We start from the raw sequence: 27919 nt of genomic DNA on the forward strand, positions 1-27919 counted from the left end.
TGAAAAAACATACTTTCCACAGCACCAGCATTTACTTCTCCTTCATGGCAAGGGGGGAAAGGGAGGGGCTTGAAAACATAATGTTCACATGACCACAAATGTGTTCCGTTGCCTAGATACAGGGGGTGTCTCACATTACCCGATGTCCCACATTACCTCGTATTTTTAAACCCTAGTATACTTCTACTTGAGTAATGAATGGGAATACTTTTGACACCTCTGGCTGCCAACCTACTGCTCCACACTCCGGTCCAGAAGGGGGCATTGATGCACCTATTAGCTCGTTTACCAGCCTCCAATAAACACCAGAAGAGTTAGAAGAAGAACAAGAAGAAGAGGAGTAAGAAGAAGAAGAAGAAAATAAAGGGGAAAAAAGATGGTTGCGTTTAATGGATTGGTGCTGCTAATGTACCAATTAAACGCTACTAAATGTAGTTGATGTGGTGTCTAAACGATTGGTAAAAGTCTCGGGAAGAAACAGCAGCAAATTAAAAACCCATCAACTAGAAATCGTCGGGCTGGCCTGAAGGTAATTCATTATCACAAGGGTCCTCCTGTTCCCTGTTGCTGCTTAGCCACATTAAGCTAAATCAGCTAACCAGCTAGCTCAATAGCTGCTGTCGACACATCCTCACACACACACAGTGCAAACGTCGTTTCAGAAGTCGTTTCATTTATTTTTTATAAAATCGATTTACGAATTACGTTAAGTACACAGCATGCGAGCTACGAGGGTGTTAATCTATGAAGCGAGTGGCGTGAACACGCCACTGTCAAATCAAACATCGGTTAAGCGTGAGCTTAGATAATTAGAGGTAAGAGTCAGTTTCAACTTTTAGGAATAAGCGTTCAATGGCACTCAGACTCCGTGATTTGAAAATCTAGAAAAATTACGGTTAGGGTCAGAGGAACAGCATACTGATGGGCTGTGTTGTGTGTTAATGCAGTATTCAGTCATGGACAAGCCCAGTGAGCCCTGTCCTTGAGCAAAGCAAAGTATTAAGAAATTGCCTGTTAGAATTTTACTGTAAGTGAGGTACACTAAAACCTATATCTTTATCCCCATAGAGGCAATGTTCCCCTGATGTGCACAACTTGACTCCACTACATTCTTAGCTGCATTAATCATTCATGGCTTTCTCAGGTAGTCTTTCTGAAGTTGTCTCTTAATTTAAAACGTCGGACAGATGTTGGTTTTGTGTTTTTTTTTTTACCCCCTCTTGCATATAATGTGTATAGGATAAAGGATCAGTATTTCAGTCCATCTGTTTGTCCATTATTTTGTTTCTGGAGCAGAACCTGAAAACATTTTGATTTCTTTCGTGAAATATCACAATTCTGTAAATTCAACTCATAATTTGTTATCACAAAAACATCAGAAAGATTCCACACAGCATACTGTTGACAGGCTTTATTTTTAGTATTTATTTATCACTGGTACTGAATTATGGAATAACTCAATACTAGACACCTTCACGCTAAATTAACGGTAAATAATTAAATCCTTTGTTTGAAGCTCTCAGGTAGTAGGGTGGAATTATCAATTGTTTTAAGCATCACTTACTTTCATGAATTGTAATCTAAAATGATACATATACATTACCTACCACTGATGTATATCTGGCGTGTGTTTGTGTTATTATTAGGCCTGGGTTTAACAAATCTAATGATCTGATATATATATATATATTAATAATATATGCCTTTTCCTATGAGTGAACCAATTTTATATAGCAGCAACATTTTAGTGAGTTCACGAGTTTCTACTCTCATATCTGTGTTCTAAGACGAAGCGAGAGCAGTCTGTTAACGTAAAATAACTGGTTTGTCCAAGCTGTTGAAAATAAGGGGCAATAATAAGTTATAATAGTGGGTTTCCATTACGTTCCGCCACTGCACAATGATCAGCACCGCTGCTTCATGATCAGGGCAGAAGCACCAGTTGGATTGTAACAGCATGACACACGCACAGCCAGGACATCAGGGTTAAAGTGATGTGACATCATAGATTAATAATTGAATACATTTTATTTTCAGTTTGTATGAGAAGAGCAACGAGCTATCCACTCCCAGGGGAAACACTGGAATACTAACCTAATACAATCATTATCTACCATGTTTACCGAGCTGGTAATATATCTCATGTGCCAAATGTTAAATATTTATTCAAGAGCAGTTTTTGGTAACAGAGCCACAGAGTTATTTATTGTTTTGGTTGTGTGTGGTTTGTTTTAATGATATTAATTTATGAAAATTAATTCAATTTGATTTGTATAGCGCCAATCATAGTATACATTATCTCAAGGCACTGTAAATAGAAGGTCGAGACCGTGGTAAACCGTTTACCGTATCACACCTAGTAACAATTAATCACTGAATTATTTGCTTGTTCAAGCTTGGTGGGTGCAAGGTGACTGTTTTCCGCGCATTATTTTACCCTTCAGATGCATTGACGCCCAATACCAGTGTATTGTTCGAATAACGATTTAGCTAATTATATTTCGGTGTACAATAATTTTGCCTGGATATGAAAGACATTTTCAGAGAACGGAAGCTGTAAACTGTTCAAGGAATCCTCTAACTATGGCATTCTTAAAAATATTAAGGTTGGCCCTTCACAATAATTAATGTTGTATGGGTTTGTGTGCTTGCTCGTCACAATGTGTGTAAATATGTGTCTCATAACCTCTCCAATGAATCAAACAAACACAAAGTAAACTTCAGTACTCTTCAGGTCCTAATAACTTGATGATGAGTGTTGGGGTTTATTGTTAAAGTGTTAAGCGAAGCACCGGTGCTCATTTTACAGCGTTTGTCTTTAGTGGAATCCCAATACTTTCAGCATTTTGCTCAATGTGGCAAATGCAGACCACAAAGAGCAGATGCATATTATTGTGGAATTTGTTGCTATAACAAATTTTCATTGACATTTTTCTGATTGTTTTTACAAAAAACTAAATTGTCCATAAATGTTACCTCAAACTAGTTGTGTGTTCTCAACATTTCCAGTTAGAATTTCATTGTGAGATAAATGTGCCTTGTCCTTTCTGCTAGGTTTGCTCCTGGATTGTCTTTTTCACATGTCGGCCTTGCTCATCACCTCCGCCTCAGGTCCAACTGTCTGACCTCTGCACCATCACTTTACCTGGCCCATGGACTTGACTCCAGCACCAGGTTTAAAAAAGAGGGCTGCTGCCTCATCTTCCCGACATAAAGCTGGAGAGATTACCTGGAGCCCTCCTCCATGCTCTCCCTCCTTATCTCTTTCTTCTCCTTCATCTGATCCATTGTCACCCCTGTCTACATCCTCCTCTGTCTGCGCCAGCTCATCAGTTTATAAGGACCATGTAAAAGGTCAGACCCAGCAGACAGATGTGTCCTCCACTTCTGCCTCTCAAGCAGCGCAATCTCTCTCCATTGCTAAACCCAACACCATCTGCATGGATTTTTGCCTTCACACTTTGATACAGCCAAGTCAAGATTGTGAAGAAAAGGACGAGAAAGGGGAGATGTATGATCCTTTCCACCCAACTGAGGGAGACAAGGAGGTAAGGATGCAGGAGGGTGGAGAAGGGGAGAAATATGACCCCTTTGATCCCACTGGTTCCCCTGCATCAGACACACATAATGGGAGTGACAAAGCTGGGGGAGGGGAGAACGTGGATGAGAGAGGAGATGAGAAAGAGGAAGAATACCCAGATTCCACTTTGACTGATCTGCTAAGCCCCTATCTGGTCGCCAAGCTCCCTTTGGGGAGTAAAGTGGACTGTAGCACTATCAAACCTGGAGAGCAGAGGCAGAGTGCTGACTCTGATCACTCAGAGATAGAAGAGGGGGAGATAGTTGGGGCTGCAGAAAGAAATCAAAGCAGCAAGAGAGCAGAAAGAGCAATTCTCTCTTTGAATTCTCCCATCGTCTCCTTTTTTGGTCCAAAGCCCGAGCGAATCCTCCGGGTGCTGGATGGGGATGGCTTTGTGTCTTTGTGTGCAAAGGGCAGCTGGGAGGTGGACAGGGAACCTGAGGAAGAGCCTGTGGTTGGAGTGGAGGACCTTAGAAGGAAGTTGGTCAGTAGACGGAAGGAAAGATATTTGTCCTTTCCCACTTCGTCCACCCTATCTCCTCAGCCACCCCCTCCTTCCTCCAATCCGCCAGCTTCTACATCCTCTTCACCTCTCACAACTCCTACAGAGCAAGATAGCAAGAAGCACAAGTCCTCCAAAAGTTCCAAGGACAGAGAAGGACAAAAAATCAAGGATAGGAAAGCTGGGGAGAAGGAGGAGAGACGAAAGAAAAAAAGGAAGGAAAAAGTAGGAGGGGGGGAGACCAGCAAGGAGAAGGAGCAAGGGCACAAGACTGGAAAGGAGGTTAAGGCAATGAAGAGCAGCAGCCATAAGAGGAAGAAAAGACAGCACCACAGCCCAGAGACTTTACAAAGCTGCAACTTGGGCAGAGGGGGCGACATAAGACACTCTTTATCAAGCCTATCTCAAGAAAGACATCAAGAGAGGTTTAAAGATAAAGATGTAGATGTAGATAGAGATATGGACAGAATTACAAAGCAAGGAAGAGGGAGGGAGAAACACAAAGAGAGAATTTTTTTTTACAAAAGTAGCCATAAAAGAGATGAAAGAGATCCAGATTTTAGCTCAAGAAGGGAAAGGAAAGAAAGACACAATTCAAGTAGCAGAGAGAGATGCATTTCAAAGAGGTCCAAAAGAAGTAGGGAAGAGAAGGAAGGTGACAGAGAGAGGCAGCGCGAGAGGGACTGGCTGCTTGATGGTCGTCCTGTTGTCCCACCATCTATTCAAGACCTTAATGGATCTGACCTCTTTGCTATCAAGAGAACCATCACAGTCACCACTACCACAACCACCACCACCGTACCCGGATCTCCGAGACTTTCCCCAACCTCCCCCTGTTGGCCCAAACAAGACCCTGACAAGCCTCACAAGAGGAAAAAGAAGAGAAAATGGCACTCGACTGGCAGCCGATCACGGTCATTCTCACCTCCAAAGTATCGCAGCTTTGAGTCAGACCGGTATTCACAAAAATTTGAGATTGACGTGTTGTCTTTGGATGGTGAGGCTTTGGACTCAGACTATCCATCTTTGGAGGATACACCTCCTGCTGCCCTTGTGCCAGAACCACCTGTCCTCAGCCCCAAAACTAAGATTACCTTAAAGACTGAACGACATCATCAGGGAAAGAAATCTCGCACATTAAAGAAAATTGGTCAACCTAAATCCACCTTTTCCAGTAGAATCAAAAACAAATGCCTCTCCTCACTGATGGTCACTTCAGGCTCTCCCTCTGTCTCATCTCGGCTTCCCTCAATAAAGCAAGCCAAGAAATTTGGAAAGGACAAAGATCGGGACAAATGCAGTAGAAAGGATTCCGGTCGCTCTGGCAAGTCCAACAAAGAAAGTGGTGGCAGTCGGAAAGGGAAGCTTCAGTCCAAAGTTTCTGTGTTGGTGCGTGAGGGCGTGAGCAGCACCACCGGTACTTCAGTTGGCTCTGGAAAACTAGGCATGGACCTTTTAGGGCCAGGAATTACAGGTGGGAGTTCTGGGGGCTCTGTGGTGGGTGGCTCCATTGCCGTAGTCTTCTGCAGGGACAATGAGAGCAGATCTCCATTTCTCAAACCCTGCTCAGAGCTGCCATCTCTTGGTGGTCGAAGTAAAGATCTGTCCAGCATGGGTAAGAGAAACAGCCTGGCCGCATCACCAGCATCCTTAACTAGTTCTGCAGGACTAAAATCCAAGAAAACTAAACCCAGCTCCATCACATCCACTTCCTCCTCCTCTGCCTCCTCCCCCTCCTCATCTCTTGTAACAAAGCACTGTCGTCGCCTGGCCAAGAAGACTCGAGATAAAGGTGGAGCTGCAGTAGTAACTGCAGCTTGCAGCCAAGCAAATACCACAGCTGAGGGCTGGGGTGGGACATCTTTAGATGTTCAGTCTGCTGTTGGAAATGGGAACAAGTCAGTCAGCCCACATACTGACCAAGTTGGCCCTCCACCCTGTTCTTCCTCCTCTTCTACCACCAGTGTGCTCCCACCCTCCTCCTCTCCACAACAAACACCTCCACTCTCTATAGCTCCTTTGCAGGACACCAGGGGTTCTTCTCCAGACTCTCAGACTGTTGACAGTAGCTGTAAGACTCCAGACCCTTCTTTCATAGCTGAGAACTGTCCAACTCAGACCAGCCCCACACTCCCAACGTCCAGTCCAACCAGTCTGTCTGCACCGCAGGGACCTGGCCTCAGTATCACCTTGTCTACACCCATGGCCAAACCACCTCCTCTAGATGATGCTTCCAATACTCTGGTCTCCCCTTCATGCTCATCCTCTTCGGCAGGCTGTGGTCTCACTTCCCTTTCTCTGCCTCCGTCTTTGTCAGACACCTCCTCTGTATCCTCTTCATCTGCAAATAAGCCTCCTCTTCCTCCCCCTCCAGCAGCACATGCCCTCCCCTGGAGTCTGCAGACTGGAGTGGACTGCACTACTGGAGGAGTTTTGGCATGTAAGTCGGCTAAATAGGTCAACAGAAGTCGACCATGTTATTATTAGGGCTGCAACAAACAACTAATTTAATAAGCTGTAAAATTATTTTTATTTTATTTGTATAAACCACAAAAGCTAAAGGCGTGGCTTTCGCTTAATTTATGGCTGTATTCACGCAAAAACTTAGCAATGTGGGACCTTCTTGAATGTTGTTTTTGTGCTTTAGAATGTAAACGCTCAGTCAGAATGTTCTTTATCTGTGCTCTGTATAGAATCAAGCCTATAGGTCTCTCAACCACTGCAGCAACAGTTGACATAAGTGTGGAAACATTTTACATGGTTGTAATCTGTAAAGCTGATTGTGCATGGCATTGTAGCACAACATGCACCTAAAAGTTGATTATGATCTACCAGTAAACCGAGATGTCACCTTCACCCAAAGCTCCAACATGCTTTGTCTTCAGGTGTATACCACAGCAATGTTGTGCTGTCGTGCCATGTGAAACGTGAATTGTTATGTATGTTATACGAACTTTATTCTTAAATAACTCCCTCTCATTTTTATTCCCAGTGACTGCTCTGCTCTTTAAAATGGAGGAGGCCAATATCGCCAGTAGAGCCAAAGCACAAGAGTTCATTCAAGCAACCAACCAGGTGAGAGACACACGGTGACTTAGATTGGTGAATAAACAGCTTTGTTTTACTACTAGTGTTGGTTATGTAAGTAGCAATTGCAAAAAAAAAATGTGCACTGCCTTTTTAATACGGTTGGATGCTCAAACATGTTCAACCTGGAAACGTAGCAAAACCGTGGAGAAACTTTTTGAGATTTAACATGCCATTACTTTGTGTCATGTCTTTCATATAGATCCTCTCACAGGCAAATCAGAGCCAGTCCCAGCAGCATGGTGCTCCTTCCTCTGCCACTGCCTCCTCACAGATTCCTCCCCCTCCCTCTGTTCATCCACCTCCTGAGCTGAGCCCAACCCAGTTCATACTCCACAGCTCCCTTCCATTGGTTGGCTGTTCCAAAACTCCAACCTCTCACCTACACCCCTCTATAGGTGGTGGATGTATTCAGACTCCCCCCTCCATTATGCCTTTGGGGTTGTCAGGAGTGACTGGGACCTCTGGTGACACTGGATGGGACAATGGGAGTAAAGACCCTGATAAGGTAAGGATGAACACATCAGGCAGAGTTGCCTTTAGAAATCAGTATACCTGGAAACATGCAAATGTGGATCTCACGGTAAGGATGTGTTTAAAGACATATTGTTTGGTCGTATCAGCAGTGGTATCACTATTAAAATTCCCTGGACCATAACACAGTCGGTGAGGGGAAAAACCAGATAGAGTGGGACAGAGTGTGCTCCGCCGCATGGCATTCCTTGCATGTTGGAGTAAATCTTAAGCAGTTTGAGTTTACATTATTGATGACAAGGAATTAATTAAAATTGGACCAGCTGGTTGCTGCTGTTAAGATCGTGACAGATTTGATTTTACACAAAGCTTTAACCACCAAAACTCCAGGCTTCTCATATATGCAAAACAGCAGGGCTGGCAAGGAGGAGTGGACAACAGTATTAGCCTCCATGTGCAACAGACATTCTTCTACTTCCTCTTCTTTCTCCTCTTAACAAATAGCTTAACTCTCAAGCACACAACGACACAGATTCAGCTGATGTCTGACCCCGCTACAGTATATATGTAGTTTGTTTGAAATGACATCCACAATATCAACACTGATCACCACATAATGATCGATACTTTTCTTAAATGAGTAAAATCTTTCCTCATAGCTGCATGCTTTCATTCATTCAGCTCGGCCTGACTTGCTCTTTTCCTCTCTCTTTGGCACTGACACATGCACTCAAGCACACAAATGGGCTGGTCCATGGTCTACCTTTTATATAGCACTTTTTTTTGTCTTGATGACCACTCAAAGAGCTCAGTGCATCTATGTTCAACACTTTTTCCATGAGAAAGGGCTCAAGTAAAGGAAGACTGGGATCAAACTGCCGCGTTTCTGGTTAGAGGACGACCACTCTAAACCCTAAGCATAGACAGAAACAGGCAATGTATGGAGAGCTCGATGTGGTTGGCAGTCAATTTCTGACAGAAAATACAGTAAAAAAAAAAAAAAATATATATATATATATAAAAACTAGGGTTGCACGATTAATCGTGATTTCGATTATTAGGTCAAACGATCTCCAAACTACTATAATCGAGTTGAAACGATTATTTGGCATGCGCAATTCAGTCCTTCCCCCAAAGCATTCAGCGGCCAAGCTGACTGGCCGTCACTCGCAAGCAGCTGTAAAGTGAAGGAGGCGAGTTGTGTATATTCTAGTGCTGTCAAACGATTAAAATATTTAATCGCGATTAATCTCTTTTATTTCATAGTTAACTTGCAATTAATCGCACATTTTTATCTATTCTAAATGTCCCTTCATTAATTTTTTTCTCATCATTTTTTTTTCTCGTTTTAATGCTCTTATGAACATGGAAAAGTGAATTGGCTTGCTTTATGCAAACTTTTTATTTTATTATAAAAACAACATTGCCAAACAGGGCGATATAAAATTATAAAGTGCACGTTTCAGGTAAATAAGGACTTAATATTTTCTTCTTTTCAAATTTGCTGTGAACATAGCATTCAGGCCTCTTATTTCAGAAACAATGAACCTTAACAGTTTGGTTACCAATAAAAGGTAAGCCTACTACTTCTTTGCTTTCAGTCAGCTACTCAAACAGACAAGCAACAAAATAACAAACAAACAAAATACACAGGCAAGTGTCGGCCTACTTTGAAATAAATTAAACACAGAACTTTGTAGGGCTATTTGAGTCCTCCCCATATTTGTGGAAAATGTATGAAATAAGAAGTACCCTATTTTTAAATAAATAAAAAAATATAGCTGCAGCCTAATAGCTTAAAAATATATATTTTAGTTGGCGAAATATTAAAACAAAAAGCGAGAGCAGGTCAGACTGGAGGCGAACACAGATACTGAAGATCGGTAGAAACCAACTACAGCTTCTGCTCTGATCAAGACGCTGAGTCTCTGATCAGCTGAGACCAGAGAAACTCTGTGTTTTCACTTTTTCCATAGTTACGAGGCAGTCAGTCATTGAGCGTGACCGACTTCACGTGAACGAGCTCTGATCTCACTGTGTCTCTCTGAGCGGTGGTGGTGGGCGGAGCCGCCGGACCGGTGCGCTATCTGGGAGGACACACACACGTGTGAGAGTTGGCAGCTCTGCGTTAATCTCGCGATAAAAAAATTAACGGTGTTAAAATGGGTTTGCGTTAACGCCGTTAATAACGCGTTTAACTGACAGCACTAGTATATTCGGTATATTCACGAAGTCGGTTTCAGTCTCCCCCACAGGATCAACACGGTTCAGTTCAATCAATCAATGAAAAACAGATACAACAAAAACAGCCTTCTTAATCAGTTCATTAAATCTGTTGGTGTTACCGGCTCCGATTCTGCTCCCCCAATGGACCACAGCAAAGTACAGTGCCCTGGCTACAACAGACTGATGGAAGATTTCCAACATCTCGCTGCACACATTGGAAGATCTCACCTCCTTGAGGATTTAGGGTTTTCCAATTCAGGCCATTGTCGATGTGGATGCCCAAGTACAAGTAATCCTCCATTGTGCCAACATCCTCTCCCAGAATACGCAGTGGCTGTGAAACAGTCCTCTTCCTCCTGAAGTCAATCACCATCTCTCTGGTCTTGGCCACATTCAGAAGCAGATCATTTCTACCAGCCCACTCCACAAAACTGTCCATTCCAACTGTTATGTTCTGAAGCACAAAAACAACTTGTATCGCTAAGTTTTAATACAGACATAAATTCAGCTCAGAGCAGCTGGACCGTTGTGATTGACAGAGACAGCTCCAGTCTCACAGACAGCTCAGGCAAAAGCAGGACAAGTAGTTATGACATTTAGTCTGTGTTTAGCGTGATTATCCACATTAACTTGACAGATATCAGCAGCGTCATTTTGAATAGTCATACTCGAACTGTGACGTGTAAGAATACATAATACACAATTTTATTCTGACTAGTCATAAATACAACATCATACTGACTAGTGTTGGCTACAGCGTAGTTTTGACGCCTTCAGTCTGCAACAGCTCTGCTCAGGGGTACATAAAGTTGGCTATTAGAGAGGGGGGCCTTAAATTCGTAGAAGCTAAATCCAGCCTTTTCAGAAAAGACAGTGAACTGGAGGGCGGCTGTGACTGAGGGGTAGAGCAGTCGTCCTCCAACCTGAAGGTCGGCAGTTCGATCCCCAGTCTTCCCCATCTGCATGCCGAAGTGTCCTTGAGCAAGATGCTGAACCCCGAATTGCCCCTCATAGAACAACAAAGTGCTGCTAATAGATGCACTGTATGAATGTGTGTGAATGTAAAACTGTACTGTAAAGCGCTTTGAGTGGTCATCAAGAATAGAAAAGCGCTATATAAATACAAAACCATTTACCATTTAACTGAAGGATCCATAGAGGACCAATATAAGATGTATAAAGGGGTTTTCTGAGCTGTAAATAGTTTTAAGATACTAACTCATTAGCCGCTCACCATAAGTTACAATGGTGATTTATCCTGATGAGAAGTGAATGAGCTTCTTAGGAACTCAAACTCTGAACTTAATCGGAAGTTACTCCAATAACTGCAGTCGTACTTAGTCTTACAAAACTCTGAATTCATCCCAGTGCAGCCTGCTGCTGTAAGTGACAGACGCACCTCCGAACACATATGGGCCAATTCAGTAAGACAAACCGGTTTAAACATTTTTACACGAATGTGATTATCCAGAATTTACAGATATCAGCATTTCATAATTTGGACTAGTCGAGTGGCAGAAACTTGGACTATGGGCAGAGAAGGTCTCTGGTTCATCTCCGGTTCGACTCCACGGAGAGACAACAAAAGACGAACCTGGATTGATCTGTCCAAAAATCCAAGAGTCTCCCTACCCTCTCTAGTGCCCCTGAGCAAGGCACCTCACTCCCTCAACATCTGCTCCCCGAGCGCCGTACATGGTCGCCCACTGCTCTGTGTGTCCTGCACCAGATGGGTAAAAAGCAGAGATTAAATTTCCCTACCTGCATGAGTGTGCCTTTGCATGTCTGTGCATGTGTTTGGGACGAATAAATGGATCTTAATCTTAATCTTAATCTTAATTTTAATTAATTAAATTCTGAACAGTCAAAAACAATATCTGTAATTTTTGTTTTAACTGCTCAAACACCAATTTCTACATTTTGAATTACATTTTGATGACTAAGAGTCAAACTATTTCCCATTCATGTGTGTGTTTCTCATTGGAATCTACAATTCAGCCGAATTATAACTGTCAGATAACAAGAAGATAAGGTTGCTTATCAAATAAACGGTTGGAAACGACAAAATGTAGCTTGTCTTCTCATCTGATTAATAATCGATTACTCGAAAGAGTAATCAATGGATTAATCAATTATCAAAATAGCTGTTAGGTGCAGCCTTGGAATGGGTTTATGCATCTTTCAGACACCGCTTTGCAACCAAAGAAATATATAAACTATGAGGACCAAACAGTTCACTTCATCTGACCTCTAACACAATTGTATTGATTTTTAAGAACTCTATCATGCTTTTTAATTGTTTTTCCTTTAGCTTTCAAATTTGTAATATATATTTTTTAATTATTATTTCTACCTTATACGCTGCTTCCTTATATTACAATATACAAATAACAATTTAAAGGCTCACATGGTAAATAACAGTATTCCTGCAGAGGGATGGAATTAGTGTTGTGGAAATGTACATGATAAATATATTATGTAATATGAGTTTGCATTAACCGGGGTAATGGGTATAATTCAAAGCAAATATCTGTCTTGTGGAAGCCTAACTAAATAAAGGCCTGGCCAGGGGCGGTTCTGGCTAATTGGAGGCCCTGGGCAAAGAACAATTCTGAGGCCCCCCCCCCCCCCCCCCAAAAAAAAAAAAATCTATTTTGACTATGTGCGTGTGTATGTGTGTGAGAGAGAGAGAGAGAGAAAGAGAAAGAGAGAGAAAGTGATTAAATAAGTGTGTGTGAAATGGAGACTTGTGTGTGTGAGTGTGTGTGAGAAAGGGAGACATGTGAGTGAGAAAGTTAGTGTTTGTGTCATTCTAACCCAGGGGTAGTCAACCTTTACTATCGAAAGAGCCATTTTGCCCCCTCTTCCCCCAAATTAAATCTGCCTGGAGCCAAACAAATATTTGATAACACAGGTTATAAAGTTATATATATATAGTTATACAATATATATAAAAACTATAGTTTGTTGCATTTATTGAATTATAGAACGACAATAAAAAAAACTGATTAACTGGTATTTTAACCTGTTATTAAAAAGGAAAACACCAAACTCTTATGAAGAGGAGAACATAATACATGTGTAGGCCTACTTTGAATTAAATGAAACACAGAACTCTGCTTTTTTTGCTCATCTCCAGCTTGGTACTTTTCAGCAGATGCTGTGTGCTCGCTCTGGAAATGTCTTTCAACATGACATTTCTTATTGTTTGCTAATTCCTCGCCACATATCAAGCATACAGGTGTATGACAATGTATGGTGAATTGTCATACACCTGCATCGTTGCATCGTTGGCAGTGAAAGCAAATTAATCTGTCCACGCAGAATTAAACTCTCTATTTACCTCATCTTCCATCCAGTCTGCATCTGAGAGCTCTGGGCTGTCCTTGCCTTTCTTTTCACAAAACTCTTGAATCTCTGCTCTCAGGTCCCATACTGTTTTAAGCACTCTGTCCAGACTGAGCCATCTGACAGCTGTGTGGTAGCCTACGTCCCCATGTTCAGTCTCATGCTCCTCCAAGAGTGCAACAAACTGTCTGTGATTCAGCTCCTGACCTGATAAAGTTAACTAATTTAGTTACAACATCAGTAACATGATTCATTTTTGGCACTGACTTACACAACACCTCCTGATGTATAATACACAGGGTTCATACACATTTTTAACCCATGGATTTCCATGACTTTTCCATGACTTTCAATATCTTTAAACCAACTTTCCATGACCAAACATTTTGTGAGATCTCACTGTATACATGCAAAAGAGACTAAATTTAGTATTTAAGATAACAATGAGAATTTCAAAGCATATAAGTAAACCTTGAATTACACAAATGAGTGAGACAATAGTTTGATTGACGTCTGTTATAACACATGGCATGTACTTTTCCATTTGTAGCCAAGCATGGTTAAATCTACACTTCCCTGGCGTAGTGCATTATCTCGCCTGCTTCCCCACTGAACATTTCAATTAGTATGAGATAGTATGCCTACTTATATTTTGAGCGTATTTCTTTTAAAAGCATTTGAATTAATTAAAACTCGTGTAAATGAACGACATGAAAATATGAATATAACAAATCTCCATGACTTCTCCAAAACTTTTGGGATTTTTTTCAAGCACTTTTCCAGGACTGGAAAATAAACATTTAACAATTCCATGACTTTTCCAGGTTTTTCATGACCGATGTCCTCGATCCTTCTCGTTACGTTTCGTCCGTAAGTCTCTCCGTGCTTTGTCTCGTAGTGGCGGTTCAAATTGCAATCCTTAAAAACAGCGATCTTTTCTCCACAAACTAAGCACACGGCTTTCCCATTAAATAAATACTTAGCAGTCCATGTCTCGTTAAAAACTCTATCTTTCTTCTCTTAACGTGGGCTGACATTTTTGCGGACTTTAACAGCTAACTCACATCTCTTCTTAACTCCGTTCGCCAACACATCATCCGCTCGCGGCATTCAGGATGTACGTCAGGTAAATGTTAAAAAAAGGCACCTTCAAAATAAAAGAAATGTTGTTGTATTCTCTGCATGATGTTCACTTATTTACGTGTGATTTCTAATATTCCGTTGACCTCACGCGGGCTGGTCACAGACAGCCAAAGGGCCGGATGCGGCCCGGGGGCCGTACAATGCCCAGGTCTGCTGTACAGTGTTGTGCGGGCGAGTGTCTGCGTGTGTGTCCCCAGACATCACACACACACACAGGCCCCGGGGCTCCGCCCTCTCACATTCGCTCAGAGACACAGAGTGAGATCAGAGCTCGTTCCTGTTAAGCGGCCGGTCAGTGACAAACAAGACACAGTGTTCAAAAACCAAGTTGAAAAGAAAGTATGATGAAGCCTGTCTTGCTATTGGGTTCATATTGAATGAAGGAGGAAATGAGGAGTGATTTATTTGAAAAATAAAGAAAAAAAATCATAAATACGACGAGGCCCCCTGGTGGCCGAGGCCCTGGGCAACTGCCCGACTTGCCCAATGGGACGCGCCGCGCCTGGGCCTGGCTGTCTCTGCAGTTTAAGGCATCAAAAATGATACTTCACTCATTATCTACTCACCCCTATGCCGATGGAGGGGTAGGTGAAGTGTTTGAGTCTACAAAATACTGCTGGAGTTTCAGGGTAAACATTGTAGAAGCCGAATCCAATACAACTGAAGATATTAGGGACTTATCTTCAGACATAAAAAAAACAACAGAAAAAGACCATAACATGCCTCCATACTGCTCGTGTGGTGTCATCCAAGTGTCCTCAAGCCCGACATTCATATTTGACTCTGAACGGCATAATTTACAACTTGTTCTTAGCCTGTATGTCCGCTTATATATAGATAATGAGTGAATTATCATTTTTGAGTGAAGTATCCCTTTAAGGTAAGTGAACTGAGAGTACTTAATGAAGTTTTATCTTTTTTATTCATGTGTATCCATTTACATATTTATATTTTCCGTAATATTCTAAGAATTGTATTACTTATTTCATTATTAATTTAACATGTCTGATATGTGAATTGCTAGTACCTGAAGAAACTGCATACCCAGGAGAGGGCAGTGGAGGAGGTGAAGCTCGCCATAAAACCTTACTATCAGCGCAAAGACATCAACAAGGACGAATACAAAGACATCCTAAGGAAAGCTGTGCATAAGGTCAGCATCAGAACACAGACCCAATGACACAATAAGTATAGGAAAACACTGAGTCAGTAAATGTATGTGTTTACTTATGTTTATTATTAGCCTGCCAATTCAAGTAATCTGACACAATTTGAAATGATCAGTGGTCTTCAGTTGCAGTTCTTGACACCTTAGAAGCCATGTCCACTATAAAGCTTAGATCATGCCCACAAGAGTTGCAGAACTTTGAGTTCCCTTAATTTGATTCAATAGACGGACCCCACATCTGTTGATCTTGTGCTCAAAGCCTGTTCCTGTCCTGCCATGATTATGCCTCTGTGATGTCTTTCAGACCAGCCTTTTACAGCCACTGGTATGAATTCTCTATCAGCTACTTCTTCTATCTGCCGGTGGTAAATGCCGTGCAGGGGCTTGTCCTTCCATTATGATCACTCATCTTCCTCCTGATCTGCTGTCTAAGGTATTCTCTTAGCATAGCATTACTAGGGCCATCTTACTGGTGTGATACTGGATCTTTGTTTCTTCATCGAGGATGATTGCTCTGATGCTTACATGTCCTCAGCCTATCGCCTGCTTAGTGTACAAAAACATCCATGCATTGTGAGGAGCTTCATTATCTTCTTTGTCTTTATCAGTGCCCTCTAACTCCTTCTTCTGGCCAGGTTATTGTAAAAATGTTGATAGCCTGGACCTTATTCTTTCCATCCAGCTGACTTTTCAGAACCTGCCTTACTCTGTGTAGGTAGTTGGCTGTGGCAGACTTCCTTGCTGCCTCTTTATGGTTTTTACAGTGGGGCAAAAAAGTATTTAGTCAGCCACACATTGTGCAAGTTCTCCCACTTAAAAAGATGAGAAAGGCCTGTAATTGTCATCAACGGTATACCTCAACTATTAGAGACAAAATGAGAAAAAAAAATCCAGAAAATCACTGTCTGATTTTTAAAGAATTTATTTGCAAATTATGGTGGAAAATAAGTCAATAACAGAAGTTCATCTCAATACTTTGTATAGACCCTTTGTTGGCAATGACAGAGGTCAAACGTTTTCTGTAAAGGCCTCAGTATGCTTCTCCGAGTCCGTTTCGGAATGACGGACGGACGGATCGGACGGACCCTTTTTGATTTATAGTTCTACGAGCCTTTTTGTTGTGAAAACAATTCACCGCCAGAACAGTAGATGGCGAAACGGAAGTCGAGCTTAGACAAGCCTACCTCATGAGGTATATAGAAGAAGTCCACGCTGGTTTATTTACGTCCTCCCGGCTCTTCACACACAGTGAACGATGGCAACTAACAGAAAAAGGATGTTGATGACGCGACAGTTTTTGCTGAATAAAGTGACACCCAGCGGGTCAAAATGCTTTTGTTATCGTGTCTTAGCGCAGCGGTTCCCCGGTCTTGTTTCCAAACTGCGTTGCTAATTCAACAGCTGCAACAGCTTGAAGCTACACGGAGGCAGCTAGCTCCCCCCAGCTTCAACACACAGTCAGCACGGACACCCGATACTAGCTACTACCAAGTGTTTGCTTCTAACCTGACGGTGTTTGAGAAACAGTGTCATGAGAGCCGTGGGATTAAAGTCAGCGGGTTTTTGCGCTGTTCCCACCGCAGTTAGCATGGTGGCTAGCCCGCTACCCCCGTTATCAAAGTTCGTTATAACGGTATGTGACCGTACACACATGCTGTAAGTGCTCTAACCAGCCACCGTCAGCCGGACAACGCCGCTGGCTTAACACACTTGTCACATTAATCATAGAGTCGTAGTTGTGATTTTGGTTTATTGTGATGTAGGGAATGGAACAGGAAGTTTCCATTCCGAAATGGTGGCGTTAGCGGACCAATCACAGCCAAGTGCTATCCGTGGGCTGTCCGTCATTTCGACGTGTAGTTAGAAAAATGAGAGCTGCACGAAAATCTCTCCGAGGAGCCTCGGAGAGGCACGGAGAGGGCGTTCCACGTTGGAGAGGGCGGTCCTATCTGTCCGTGTCCGTCAAAACGGAGAAGCATACATTGGCCTTAAGTCTTCATAAGCTTTTCACACACTGTTGCTGGTATTTTGGCCCATTCCTCCATGCAGATCTCCTCTAGAGCAGTGATGTTTTGGGGCTGTCGCTGGGCAACACAGACTTTCAACTCCCTCCAGATTTTCTATGGGGTTGAGATCTGGAGACTGGCTAGGCCACTCCAGGACCTTGAAATGCTTCTTACGAAGAAACTCCTTCGTTGCCCGGGCGGTGTGTTTGGGATCATTGTCATGCTGAAAGACCCAGCCACGTTTCATCTTCAATGCCCTTGCTGATGGAAGATGGTTTTAACTCAAAATCTCACGATACATGGCCCCATTCATTCTTTCCTTTACACGGATCAGTCGTCCTGGTCCCCTTGCAGAAAAACAGCCCCAAAGCATGATGTTTACACCCCCATGCTTCACAGAAGGTATGGTGTTCTTAGGATGCAACTCGGCATTCTTTCTCCTCCAAACACGACGAGTTGAGTATTTACCAAAAGGTTCTATCTTGGTTTCATCTGACCATATGACATTCTCCCAATCCTCTTCTGGATCATCCAAATGCTCTCTAGCAAAACTTCAGACGGGCCTGGACATGTACTGGCTTAAGCAGGGGGACACGTCTGGCACTGCAGGATTTGAGTCCCTGGCGGCGTAGTGTGTTACTGATGGTAACCTTTGTTATTTTGGTTCCAGCTCTCTGCAGGTCATTAACTAGATCCCCCCGTGTGGTTGTGGGATTTTTGTTCACCGTTCTTGGGATCATTTTGACCGCACGGGGTGAGATCTTGCGTGGAGCCCCAGATCGAGGGTGATTATCAGTGGTCTTGTATGTCTTCTGTTTTCTAATAATTGCTCCCACAGTTGATTTCTTCACACCAAGCTGCTTACCTATTGCAGATTCAGTCTTCCCAGCCTGTGATGAAAATTACAGGCATCTCTCATCTTTTTAAGTCGGAGAACTTGCACAATCGGTGGCTGACTAAATACTTTTTTGCCCCACTGTATTTGCCCGTGGGATCCCAGGGTATTTTCTAGCTGTCCTGAACATCTGCTATATTGCCTTCTTGTAGTTCAACCCCATCAGTTGTGTTCATCCTGTCTTTTTTGATACCATTAAACCACACATAAGTAGTCTGAATGACATTCCGATGTTGTTATGTTGAGGATCAGAGAGTAGATGTCTCACACCTTCCTGGCACACAGCTTGATATCATCCATGTAGAAGAGATGGCTAATGATTTCTCCACTTCAGAATCATTATCCATAGCCACTCCTTGTGACGATCTGCCTGAGGGTGTTAAGGCATATGCAGACCAGCAGTGGGGTCAGAGCATCTCCTTGATATGCCGCACTTGATGGTTTCTTGTGTAATCGGCTTGGCGTTGACCCTTAAGTTGTTTTCCACAATCCCATTTCAGATCCTAGAAATATTAGCCACTGAGCATTGATGTACTCTAAGAGTATACTAGATGGTTGGGTCCTTCCGGCTTCTACTTCTTTACTGTAACTCTTGAGGTGGTTAGCCCGAGCTGTGAGTCATACACCTTGTTGTACTTCTTAGGGAACCCTTTCATCACCTCACCTTTGTGTTGCTCAGATAGTTGGCTAACCTCTTCTGTGTAGCCTTTATCTTGGCCTGGAGCCTCTATGGGGGATATTGCTCCTTATTGCTTATGTAGTTCATCTTGTAGTTGGGTTCAGTATCTTGCCTAAATCACAGGTAAAATGGGGGACAACTTTATTAATGTAACAATATTGTATATAAAACTTTATTATAACAGCACTGTTTTATAGAGGCCTATAGCCTTCTCAGCTTAAAAGGTGAGTTCCCCAAAAGATGATAATTGACTCATTATCTTCTCGCCTGTTGGTGAAGTGTTTGAGTCCACAAAACAGTTCTGGAGTTTCAGGGGTAAACAGCCTAGCACCCAGGTAGCAGCGGAATCCAATACAACTGAAGATATCAGGGACTTATCTTCAGATGTAAAAAAAACAAGAAAAAAGAAAGAAAAAAAACATAACAAGCCTCCACACTGCTCTTGCATTGTCATCCAAGTCAATCCAGACATGAGGGCAATTATCAGTTTTTAGTGAACTATTTCCTTAAAGTGTTTATTTTTATTTAAGATATAGCCTAGGGGTTTGTATCAATGGTGCTGCTGAAATAAAATTCTAAGACAAACTGACATGTAATGTGCATTGTTATTGGAAATGTGTCTTATATCTGAATTGTCTTGAGGTGTATGATGCAACTTTCCCCGAATGCTCTATCGTGGAAAAAAAAAAAAAAATACTACAAAAAATATTGACTCGCAATTCTTAAAAATCTAATATAAGTCCATATTGAAATGCTAAACAAGTGTCTGAATGGTATTGGAGGATAAGCATACCACCCCAAAGTTTATGTACCACCCATAGGTGAAGGTAGGTAGGCATTGATGACCACCTTACAAAGGCAGTGTTGGTACATTGTCTCTATTTATATAGCGCTTGATGAACACGTGGGGTTGAACCACCGATCTTCTGTTGAGAGGACGAATGCTCTTACCACTGAGCCTTATCTGAAGTATTATGGTAGTGAGAAAAACACAACTAACAATGGAAGATAGGTCATTGGCTAAAGGGATAGTTCATCCAAAAATGAAAATTCACTCATTATCTACTCACCACTATGCCGATATAGGACATGGTGTAAATGTCACCGTTTAGAGTTGAATTTGAATGTCGAGTCTTACGGAAACTTGGATGACAGCACAGGAGCAGTATAGCCATTTTATGAGTTTTAGAATCTGTCATATACTTAGAGGAACTAATTGTTGGCTTCACATGATGGAAGAGCAGCACAGTCTCAGACTTAAACCACATGGAGCTTGTTTGGAATGAACATACTCATGGGGACAGCCATCACTGTACTGGCTCTGATTTATGTTTCATTTCTATTGTTGAAACTGTCCCGCACTGGTAAAAGAGTGAAACATTTTGATTGAATTCAGGATTTTTGATTTTAATCTTAATTATTTAATGTATATAGACATGAACTCTGGATAATGTCTGGACAATAAGGTCTGGACTTTTTTTGCAATTTGCCTTTCATATATGAAGAATAGAGCTGTAGATTCTCAGATTCAGACATGTTCACAACAACAGTGTGAGGGGGTGGTGCAACATGCAGGAGGTAGGGCAATGGTGTTTTAATTTTGATCACTTGTTTTTGTTTACAGCACATCAAGACCAGCGTTGGCCAATATCACCAAAATACACTTGAATCTCGTTGTCTTTACAAATTGACATTTTTTCGTCTGTGTATTTTATGTATATAGGTCTTTTTCCTCCCAAGATATATATACTCTTTTTGTTTTTTTCTTTCATTGTCCATCTCATGTTAAAATCATCAACGCGTCCACTGCTTTATTCTCACATGGGCTCATTGGGGCATTATGGGACTTGCAGGAAAAACTCTGAAGCTTCTAATTAGGACATTTGTGGTCTCATACAGCCCTGCTAGATAATTTCAGGAGATTATGAACAAAAGCACTATTAATCACACTGTTCTTCTCTCAGATCTGCCACAGCCGCACAGGAGAAATCAATCCAGTCAAAGTCAGCAACCTTGTAAAGCTATATGTACAGCGCTACAAATATTTTCGGAAACATGGACGCAAAATGGATGACGAAGAGAGAATTGACAGGGAGCCTGGAGCACTACAGTCCTCTGACTATTAGAAGACTTTTAAAAAATGGTTCTCCACACCGCCTTCTGCTCAAGGCCTGAGCCATCCACTGATGATCCACAGTTTTTGTTAATATCTTTGTATTGCTTTTGTAGCCCACCTTGTTAATGCTTTCATGTGGTCTTAAGCTGGGCATACACTGAGAGTTGAGCCAGATTTTGAAGCAATTTCTGAGACGCGTCTCATTTTAGAGTCGGACGTTTTTTCAGCTTCGTTGTGCGTCCTTTTTGCCTTGCAGATCACAATGTCAGAAACTTTGGTTGGCCGTTGTCATGCTCTGTTTGGTTTGCCTTTCATATATGAAGAACAGAGTGAGAGATCCTCCAGTCAGACCTGTTCATGGTCAACAGAAGAATCTCTCTTAAGCATTCAGGTATGAGCCCAATTTTTATCTCATTTTAGAATCAGATCAGTTTTCAGCTTTGTCGTGCGTCGTTTGCCTTGCAGTGTACGGGAGATGCAAGGGGGCGATCAACGGATACATTTTTGAAATGTCCGAAACTTTGGTTGGCAATTGTCAGGTTCTGTAGAAGCATAGTCACGAGTCGATTCCACCAAAATCAGCACATTTTCCCTCACTGTGTCTGCACAAAATGGCAAAACACAATTGTAAGAAATGTAGTTTATGGCTAGAAGCAATTGCAAAACAAGAAAGAAAGTTGCACTGTGTATGCCCAGCTTTGTGGAAATATCTTTCTTTTATGTCTGTAAATATATCTCACTTGCAGGATGTAATATGTTGAAGAAGTGGATGCTGTCATGTGCAACTGTTTTAAAGTATTCCAGTACACCAACCCTGCAATAAAATACCACCATTGTGAAGTGCATAGATTTTTTGACTGTCCATTTTCAGCTTTATAGTGGTGGTACTAATCCCAGGGCTCTTAATTATTATTATTTTCTAAAGCAGCATTTGATTAGGTGTTAATGCTCGTTTGTCCTCATACCAATGTGTACCAGAATTTTAAGGTAAGAGAAGATGTAATACCCAGATGCTCACATTAAAATATATTATATATAGTAGGACTGCTCGAATATGGAAAAATCATAATCAAGATTATTTTGGACAATATTGAAATCACGATTATTATGTGCCCTTATTCTGAAGTCTATGCTTTACGGGGGGCTGGGGGGGCTGGCTGGCTGGCTATGAGGACCATCATAATTTACCCCCAAACCCCAACATTGAACGGGTTACATCCAACAACAGGCGGAGAATCGCGGGCTGACCAGCGCGGGACTAGTGAGAACAGCCGGGCGGCTGCTCGCATGAGAATGGACACTGCGCGGCCGTTACATTGTCTAGTGCTGCTCCTCGAATCCGAAGTGTTCCCTTACAAGAGAACTTTTTCTACCCTTTTTGTCGATCAAGCGGGGCTGCCCTCTCGCTGCCATTTTCCACTCGTGCTGTTTTTTAAATAAGCCGGTCCCCACACACACACACAACTCGCCTCCTTCGCTTGACAGTGAGTGCCAGTCAGCTGGACAGCGTTGAATGCTATGGGGAAAGGACTGAATTGCGCATGCGCATCTCTTTCGAAAAAAAAGCTAAATAATCGTTTCAACTTGATTATTGTAGTTTGGAGATCATTTGACCCCATAATCGAAATCACGATTAAAATTCGATAAATCGAGCAGGCCTAATATATTGTACCTTATTATATAACAGTACACCCGGCACACATGCACATACCCCATCCTATCTCTGAGTCTTTGTGGACCGTATGCAAGTTAGAGTTGGCCTTTTTAATGAACACACAGACACTTGACCTCTTCGTTTTTTGATTGTGCCATCTGTGAAGTGTGCATGTGTTAACTAAGGTTGCTAGATCTCTTTTATAAAATTACTTTACAAACCAAACATACATGTTGCTTGAAAACCTGTTCAAAGTAGAGTGGTCTTAATGATTTGTTTGTTCCTATGTGTACAATATGTGTCCCCCATCCACTTTGAAATAAAATCCCTAGACCTGATAAGTAGCCAACATTGGTCTGTAAAGTTTGTTACTGACACAAGGTGGCACATTTACAATTACAGGACTCTGTGTTAGGGTTAGACTAACCCATTGTTGAGACCCTGCCTAGGGGAAAATACAATCGCAACACGGTACAACAGTTCCCCCCTCCTTGCCACGCTCCCAAGAACCAGCAACAACAATTAACAGCCCATTTGTGTTTGACACTTTTTGCTTCAGGGTGGGCTAACAGCAAAACAATAAACAGAAAACAACCCTAAGGCGAAACAACCTAAACTTCCCTTTTCAAAATTAAGGAAACAAAAGATATTGTACTGACCTAACTCCTCAACCAAACAAAACAGGATAAAACATGGCTCGAACAGAAAGGCTACCCTGCCCCACCAAGAACGGGCTGGTACAAAAGAACAGTTTACAGAGTGCTGCACAAGGTGAGTCCGGCCGGAGGTCTGGCTGGCAGTGGCAAAACGAGAGAGGTCGCAGGAGCTGTGGAAACCGTCCTCTTATCCTTCCCGCTTGGACTGGAACCAATCAGCTCCCTGTAAACACACCTACCCACTCGTAGAGACACACCTGAAACACATCACACACACACAGAGAGAGAGCTCCACACAACCTCAAGGTTGTAACACCATTGACTTCCATTCATTTAGGACAGCCAACCAAAACCTCAACTCAACCTAATCTTAAAGTTATCAAAATTTACATCGAACCCCTAACCTTTACCAGGTACTCAGAAATTATGTTTTGGTCCCCATGAAGTCTACCTTAAATATCCCATTTATCCTGATAAAGGCATTAAGAAGGTAACAAAAATGAGTGCATACTCACCACTAACACTAATCCACACACCTGCAAAATGTACACCTCCAACTTAGAATAACGACTTGCACTCACGGATGAACGGATTAAAATGAAGTGGTCAAAGGAACATCTCAGGAACACCTTGGGTTAATTTATAAGGTTAGTAAACTGCCCCTAGTGGTGAAGTTTATATTGCAACCAACAGAATATCCCTCACTTCACACCCTCCCTTCCTGAGCGAGAGAAACGCTACAGAGGCTTTCCTGTGTCAAAAGCCGGATGAAAGCATCGAGCGGTATCAAATTAAAAAAATAAATGAATAACAGACAAAAACAGACAAAACAAGGCCAACTGACAGATTTGAAGCATAAGCAGCATTACACTAATAATATACCACAATATCATTGACTGTCATGTAGCTCAACTTAAGACCTACCTTTCATTTTAATAATTACGATTTTAAATGAAACAAATAGTGAACTTGTCTAATTTGTAGAACAGTAAAACTGCCTTTAAATTCTCTGCCTGCCTGCCTGCCTTCCTGTATCTCTCTCCCTCTCTTCATTAAACATGACAAACGTCATTCTCCCTCATCTGTTTTACAAGTTGATGGCCTGATCCAAGATAAAAGTGAGCTGCTACCCTGAGCTGCTTGCTGCAATTCCCTGTCCGTCTGCATTTGGAGTCTCTCTTTTCTTGGCATCATGCTGCAAATTTTGTAAATGAGATAAATCAATGTCGTGCATAATCAAGTGACTTACATAATCTCTATAAAGCTAACACAGTACACACACATTTTAATGTTTTCTGACCGATTTGAAGCATAAGCAGCATTACACTAATATACCACAAAATACCTCACCACACTGTCATGTAGCTCAACTTAAGACCTACCTTTCATATCAATAATTACGATTTTAAATTAAACAAAACTAGTGAACTTGTCTAATTTGTACATCAGTAAAAGTGCCTATAAATTGTCTGCCTGTCTGTATCTCTCTCCCTCTCTCTATTCATTAAACATGACAAACGTCAGTAAACAGCTGGACAAGGCTTTGAAATCACGGATTTCTTGAGTTTTTTGTTTGTTTATCTTTTAGGAAACGTCGGACCAGTTGCGACGTAATGTTTTCAGAGGCGCTAATGTTGTGGTTCATTTATCACCAAACAACGTCGGAGGATTGCACAAACACAGTCATTGCCTGTTTGTCTGATGCTGCGGGTCAGAGAAGAAGTGGCTGCAGCCGTTTGACGCTCAGCTGGAGGAGGACGGGCGCGGGGCGCCGCGGAGCATGTCGGGGCGAAATTCTCACAAGAACTCAAATAAATGCCCGTCAGATATCAAAACACATTTGGGGGGAATTGATGACGGAGAGAGTAATTTTTATTCTTAAATATTGTTGAATGAAGATAAAACTGGGCTCCAGCAGAAGGGCACTTTTCTCATCCAGGGCAAAAGGGCTAGTGCTTGAGCACCACTAGGGGTCTATCTGTGCACGTGCCTGGTCGGAGGATTGCACAAACACCGTCATTACCTGTTTGTTTGATGCTGAGGGTCAGAGAAGAAGTAGGCTGCAGCCGTTTGGCGCTCAGCGCTGCATGAGCACCAAGTGGAGGAGGAGGAGGGAGAGGCGCGGCGGGGACTTGTGAGCGCCGCGGAGCATGTCGGAAGAAATTCTCACAAGAACTCAAATAAATGCCCTTCAGATATCAAAACACATTTGGGGCGAATTGCTGACAGAGAGAGTAATTTTTATTCTTAAATATTGATGAATGAAGAAAAAATTGGGCTCCAGCAGAAGGGGCACTTTTCTCATCCATGGCAAAAGGGCAGGTGCTTGAGCACCACTAGGGGTCTATCTGTGTAGGTGCCTGCTTTAAAGGGATAGTATGTCACATGCATATTTTGACTTGTGAAACCTGTTATTGTTTTACATATGGGATAAAAAAATGTTACAGCCTACAACCCCTAATCACTGGAATTATCCTATAGTCAACATAATATAGTGCTAATATTAAAGCCTTATCTGCTTATCCATTGTTTGGGTTTCAGATACTTATTTAAGAGATGAGTGTGGAGCAGCACAGGGAGCTGACCGCCGCAGCCATGGTGACCAACTTTTTACTGGAGGCAAGGCGTTCTCAAACTGTAGGGACACACCCTTAGCTTCATACAGTACCTCAAGTATTCACACACCTGCATCTATATAAAGGAAAAAATTAGTTATTAGTACTACGACTACTTCTGTTGTATTTTTTTAATGCAATTGTTTTTCTGTTACTTTTTTATAAACATTTGCTTAGTAATTATTTTTTTTTTAATAAATATATTAATATTCTCAATCAAGTATTGGTTCAAATGAGTTAACACTAAAATTAATTAATAACATTACATTGATAAAAAGATGAAGGGCATCATGATTCAGCTGTGCTTTTCAAGGACGGATTGTGATGTACCATCTAGATCGTTCCACATCACCAGCTGCATGGAACAGCGGTCCTGTTGAAAATAGCTGCATTGTTATTAAAACTCATTAAAATAATACTAAAAATTGTATCCAGTTTTATAAAAGCAATGCTTGTATGACTTACAGTTTTTTTATGCAACAAGAAAGGCAAAAAAAACTACATTACCTACAGTACATGTCTCCTGACTTTGGTCTGCACCAATTCTGATGTGGCCAGTGCAAGTTTGGAGGATTACCAGTCATCGTCGTCTGGGGTCATGGTGTATGATGTTCTCTCAAAAAAGCATTTCCTAGTACACGTACAAGGATTTGAGGTGGAGTGTGTAAACTTTAGATTTGTCCACTTTGATTGCACTAGTTCAAATTGTTACCCGCAGTAATGGTCTGCATGATGAGCTACACAGACAGAGTGGAATAAGTAAAATGCAAAAGAAACAATGGGGAAAAATGAAACCACTTGTTTGGCACTCGAGAGATTCCGTTTTTTAATTACACTTCAAATTTTGTTCCCATTTGCATTTCACACTGCTCTCTGTTTCTTTACCACGGTAAATATAAAGTAAATCCTTTTGAAGAAACTTTCTTTACAAAATACACCAAAATAAACAATAGAGCTAATGGTGAGCATAACGACCTAGAGAGAGAGAGTCAAATATATACAGTAAAAAAGAAAAGAAAAATAAATGAGGAAAGATTAAATGTCATGTGCAATTTAGATGACTATCGGATTTTTTTGTTCCAAATACACGCTTTCCGGGTTCAGTTACTGTATTACTGGGAAACCTGTATGATTATTGTTGAAGATTTATGGTCAGAAAGGATTCAGGGATTTAAAAGCAGATGCAGCAACTCCAGCTTTCAGCCCTGGCTTGTTCCAGCTCCTTGGTTTTCATTTCCAGGCACTGTTCATGGAACCATTGTTCGCACTTGTCACATTGAATCTATATAATGACATGTGGAAATCGCAAATACGATTTTCAGATGGTTCTCCCGTATTTAAGTGGAAATTAAAAAATGTTCCACAGTTCAATGACCTGGGAGAATAAGAACTGTTGGGATTGTACGCATAGACACTGCAAAGGTATGCCTTGTGCATCTATGAGACACAGAGGGATGCCACAGACCCAGTGGCAGATAGAGTTGCAAAGTCAAAACAGGTACATTTTTCCACAGCCATTGCATTATGCAATCAAAATTGACTAATAGGTATCTACATAATAATTACTTAAAGCAAGAAAAATGTCTATACACTGGTCATTGATGTTGCCAAATAAGTAACTACAGTATCAGTTTTCAAAAATTTTAAATATAATCTTAATGTAGTTTGAGTTAATTGCAAATATGCAGTGTATACACTGATCAGCCATAACATTATGTCCGCTGACAGGTGAAGTGAATTACATTGATTATATCAGTACAATGGCATTTA

General features: G+C 41.7%; 1 protein-coding gene across 5 annotated transcripts in view; it reads left to right on the forward strand.

Annotated features, from left to right (window-relative positions):
- Positions 1 to 206: 206 nt before the first annotated feature.
- The window catches only part of scaf1 (SR-related CTD-associated factor 1), a 38872-nt gene continuing 11159 nt past the window's right edge, over positions 207 to 27919 (forward strand). For 2 of the 5 annotated variants that reach the window (XR_008341988.1, XM_053442767.1), the window contains exons 1-5: positions 207 to 529; positions 3055 to 6522; positions 7075 to 7157; positions 7372 to 7677; positions 15385 to 15513. Coding sequence is in view for 3 of the 5 variants with exons in the window: in XM_053442767.1 (XP_053298742.1) it covers positions 3153 to 6522; positions 7075 to 7157; positions 7372 to 7677; positions 15385 to 15513 (3888 nt within the window). In the remaining 2 variants the exon portion in view is untranslated. Of the gene's footprint in view, positions 530 to 3054; positions 6523 to 7074; positions 7158 to 7371; positions 7678 to 15384; positions 15514 to 15832; positions 15962 to 21072; positions 23224 to 26075; positions 26578 to 27919 lie in introns of those variants that run through there. The other 3 variants (XR_008341989.1, XM_053442768.1, XM_053442766.1) reach the window with 3 other exon arrangements.

Source organism: Pleuronectes platessa, chromosome 16 (genome assembly GCF_947347685.1).
Source record: "Pleuronectes platessa chromosome 16, fPlePla1.1, whole genome shotgun sequence".
NCBI lineage: Eukaryota > Metazoa > Chordata > Actinopteri > Pleuronectiformes > Pleuronectidae > Pleuronectes > Pleuronectes platessa.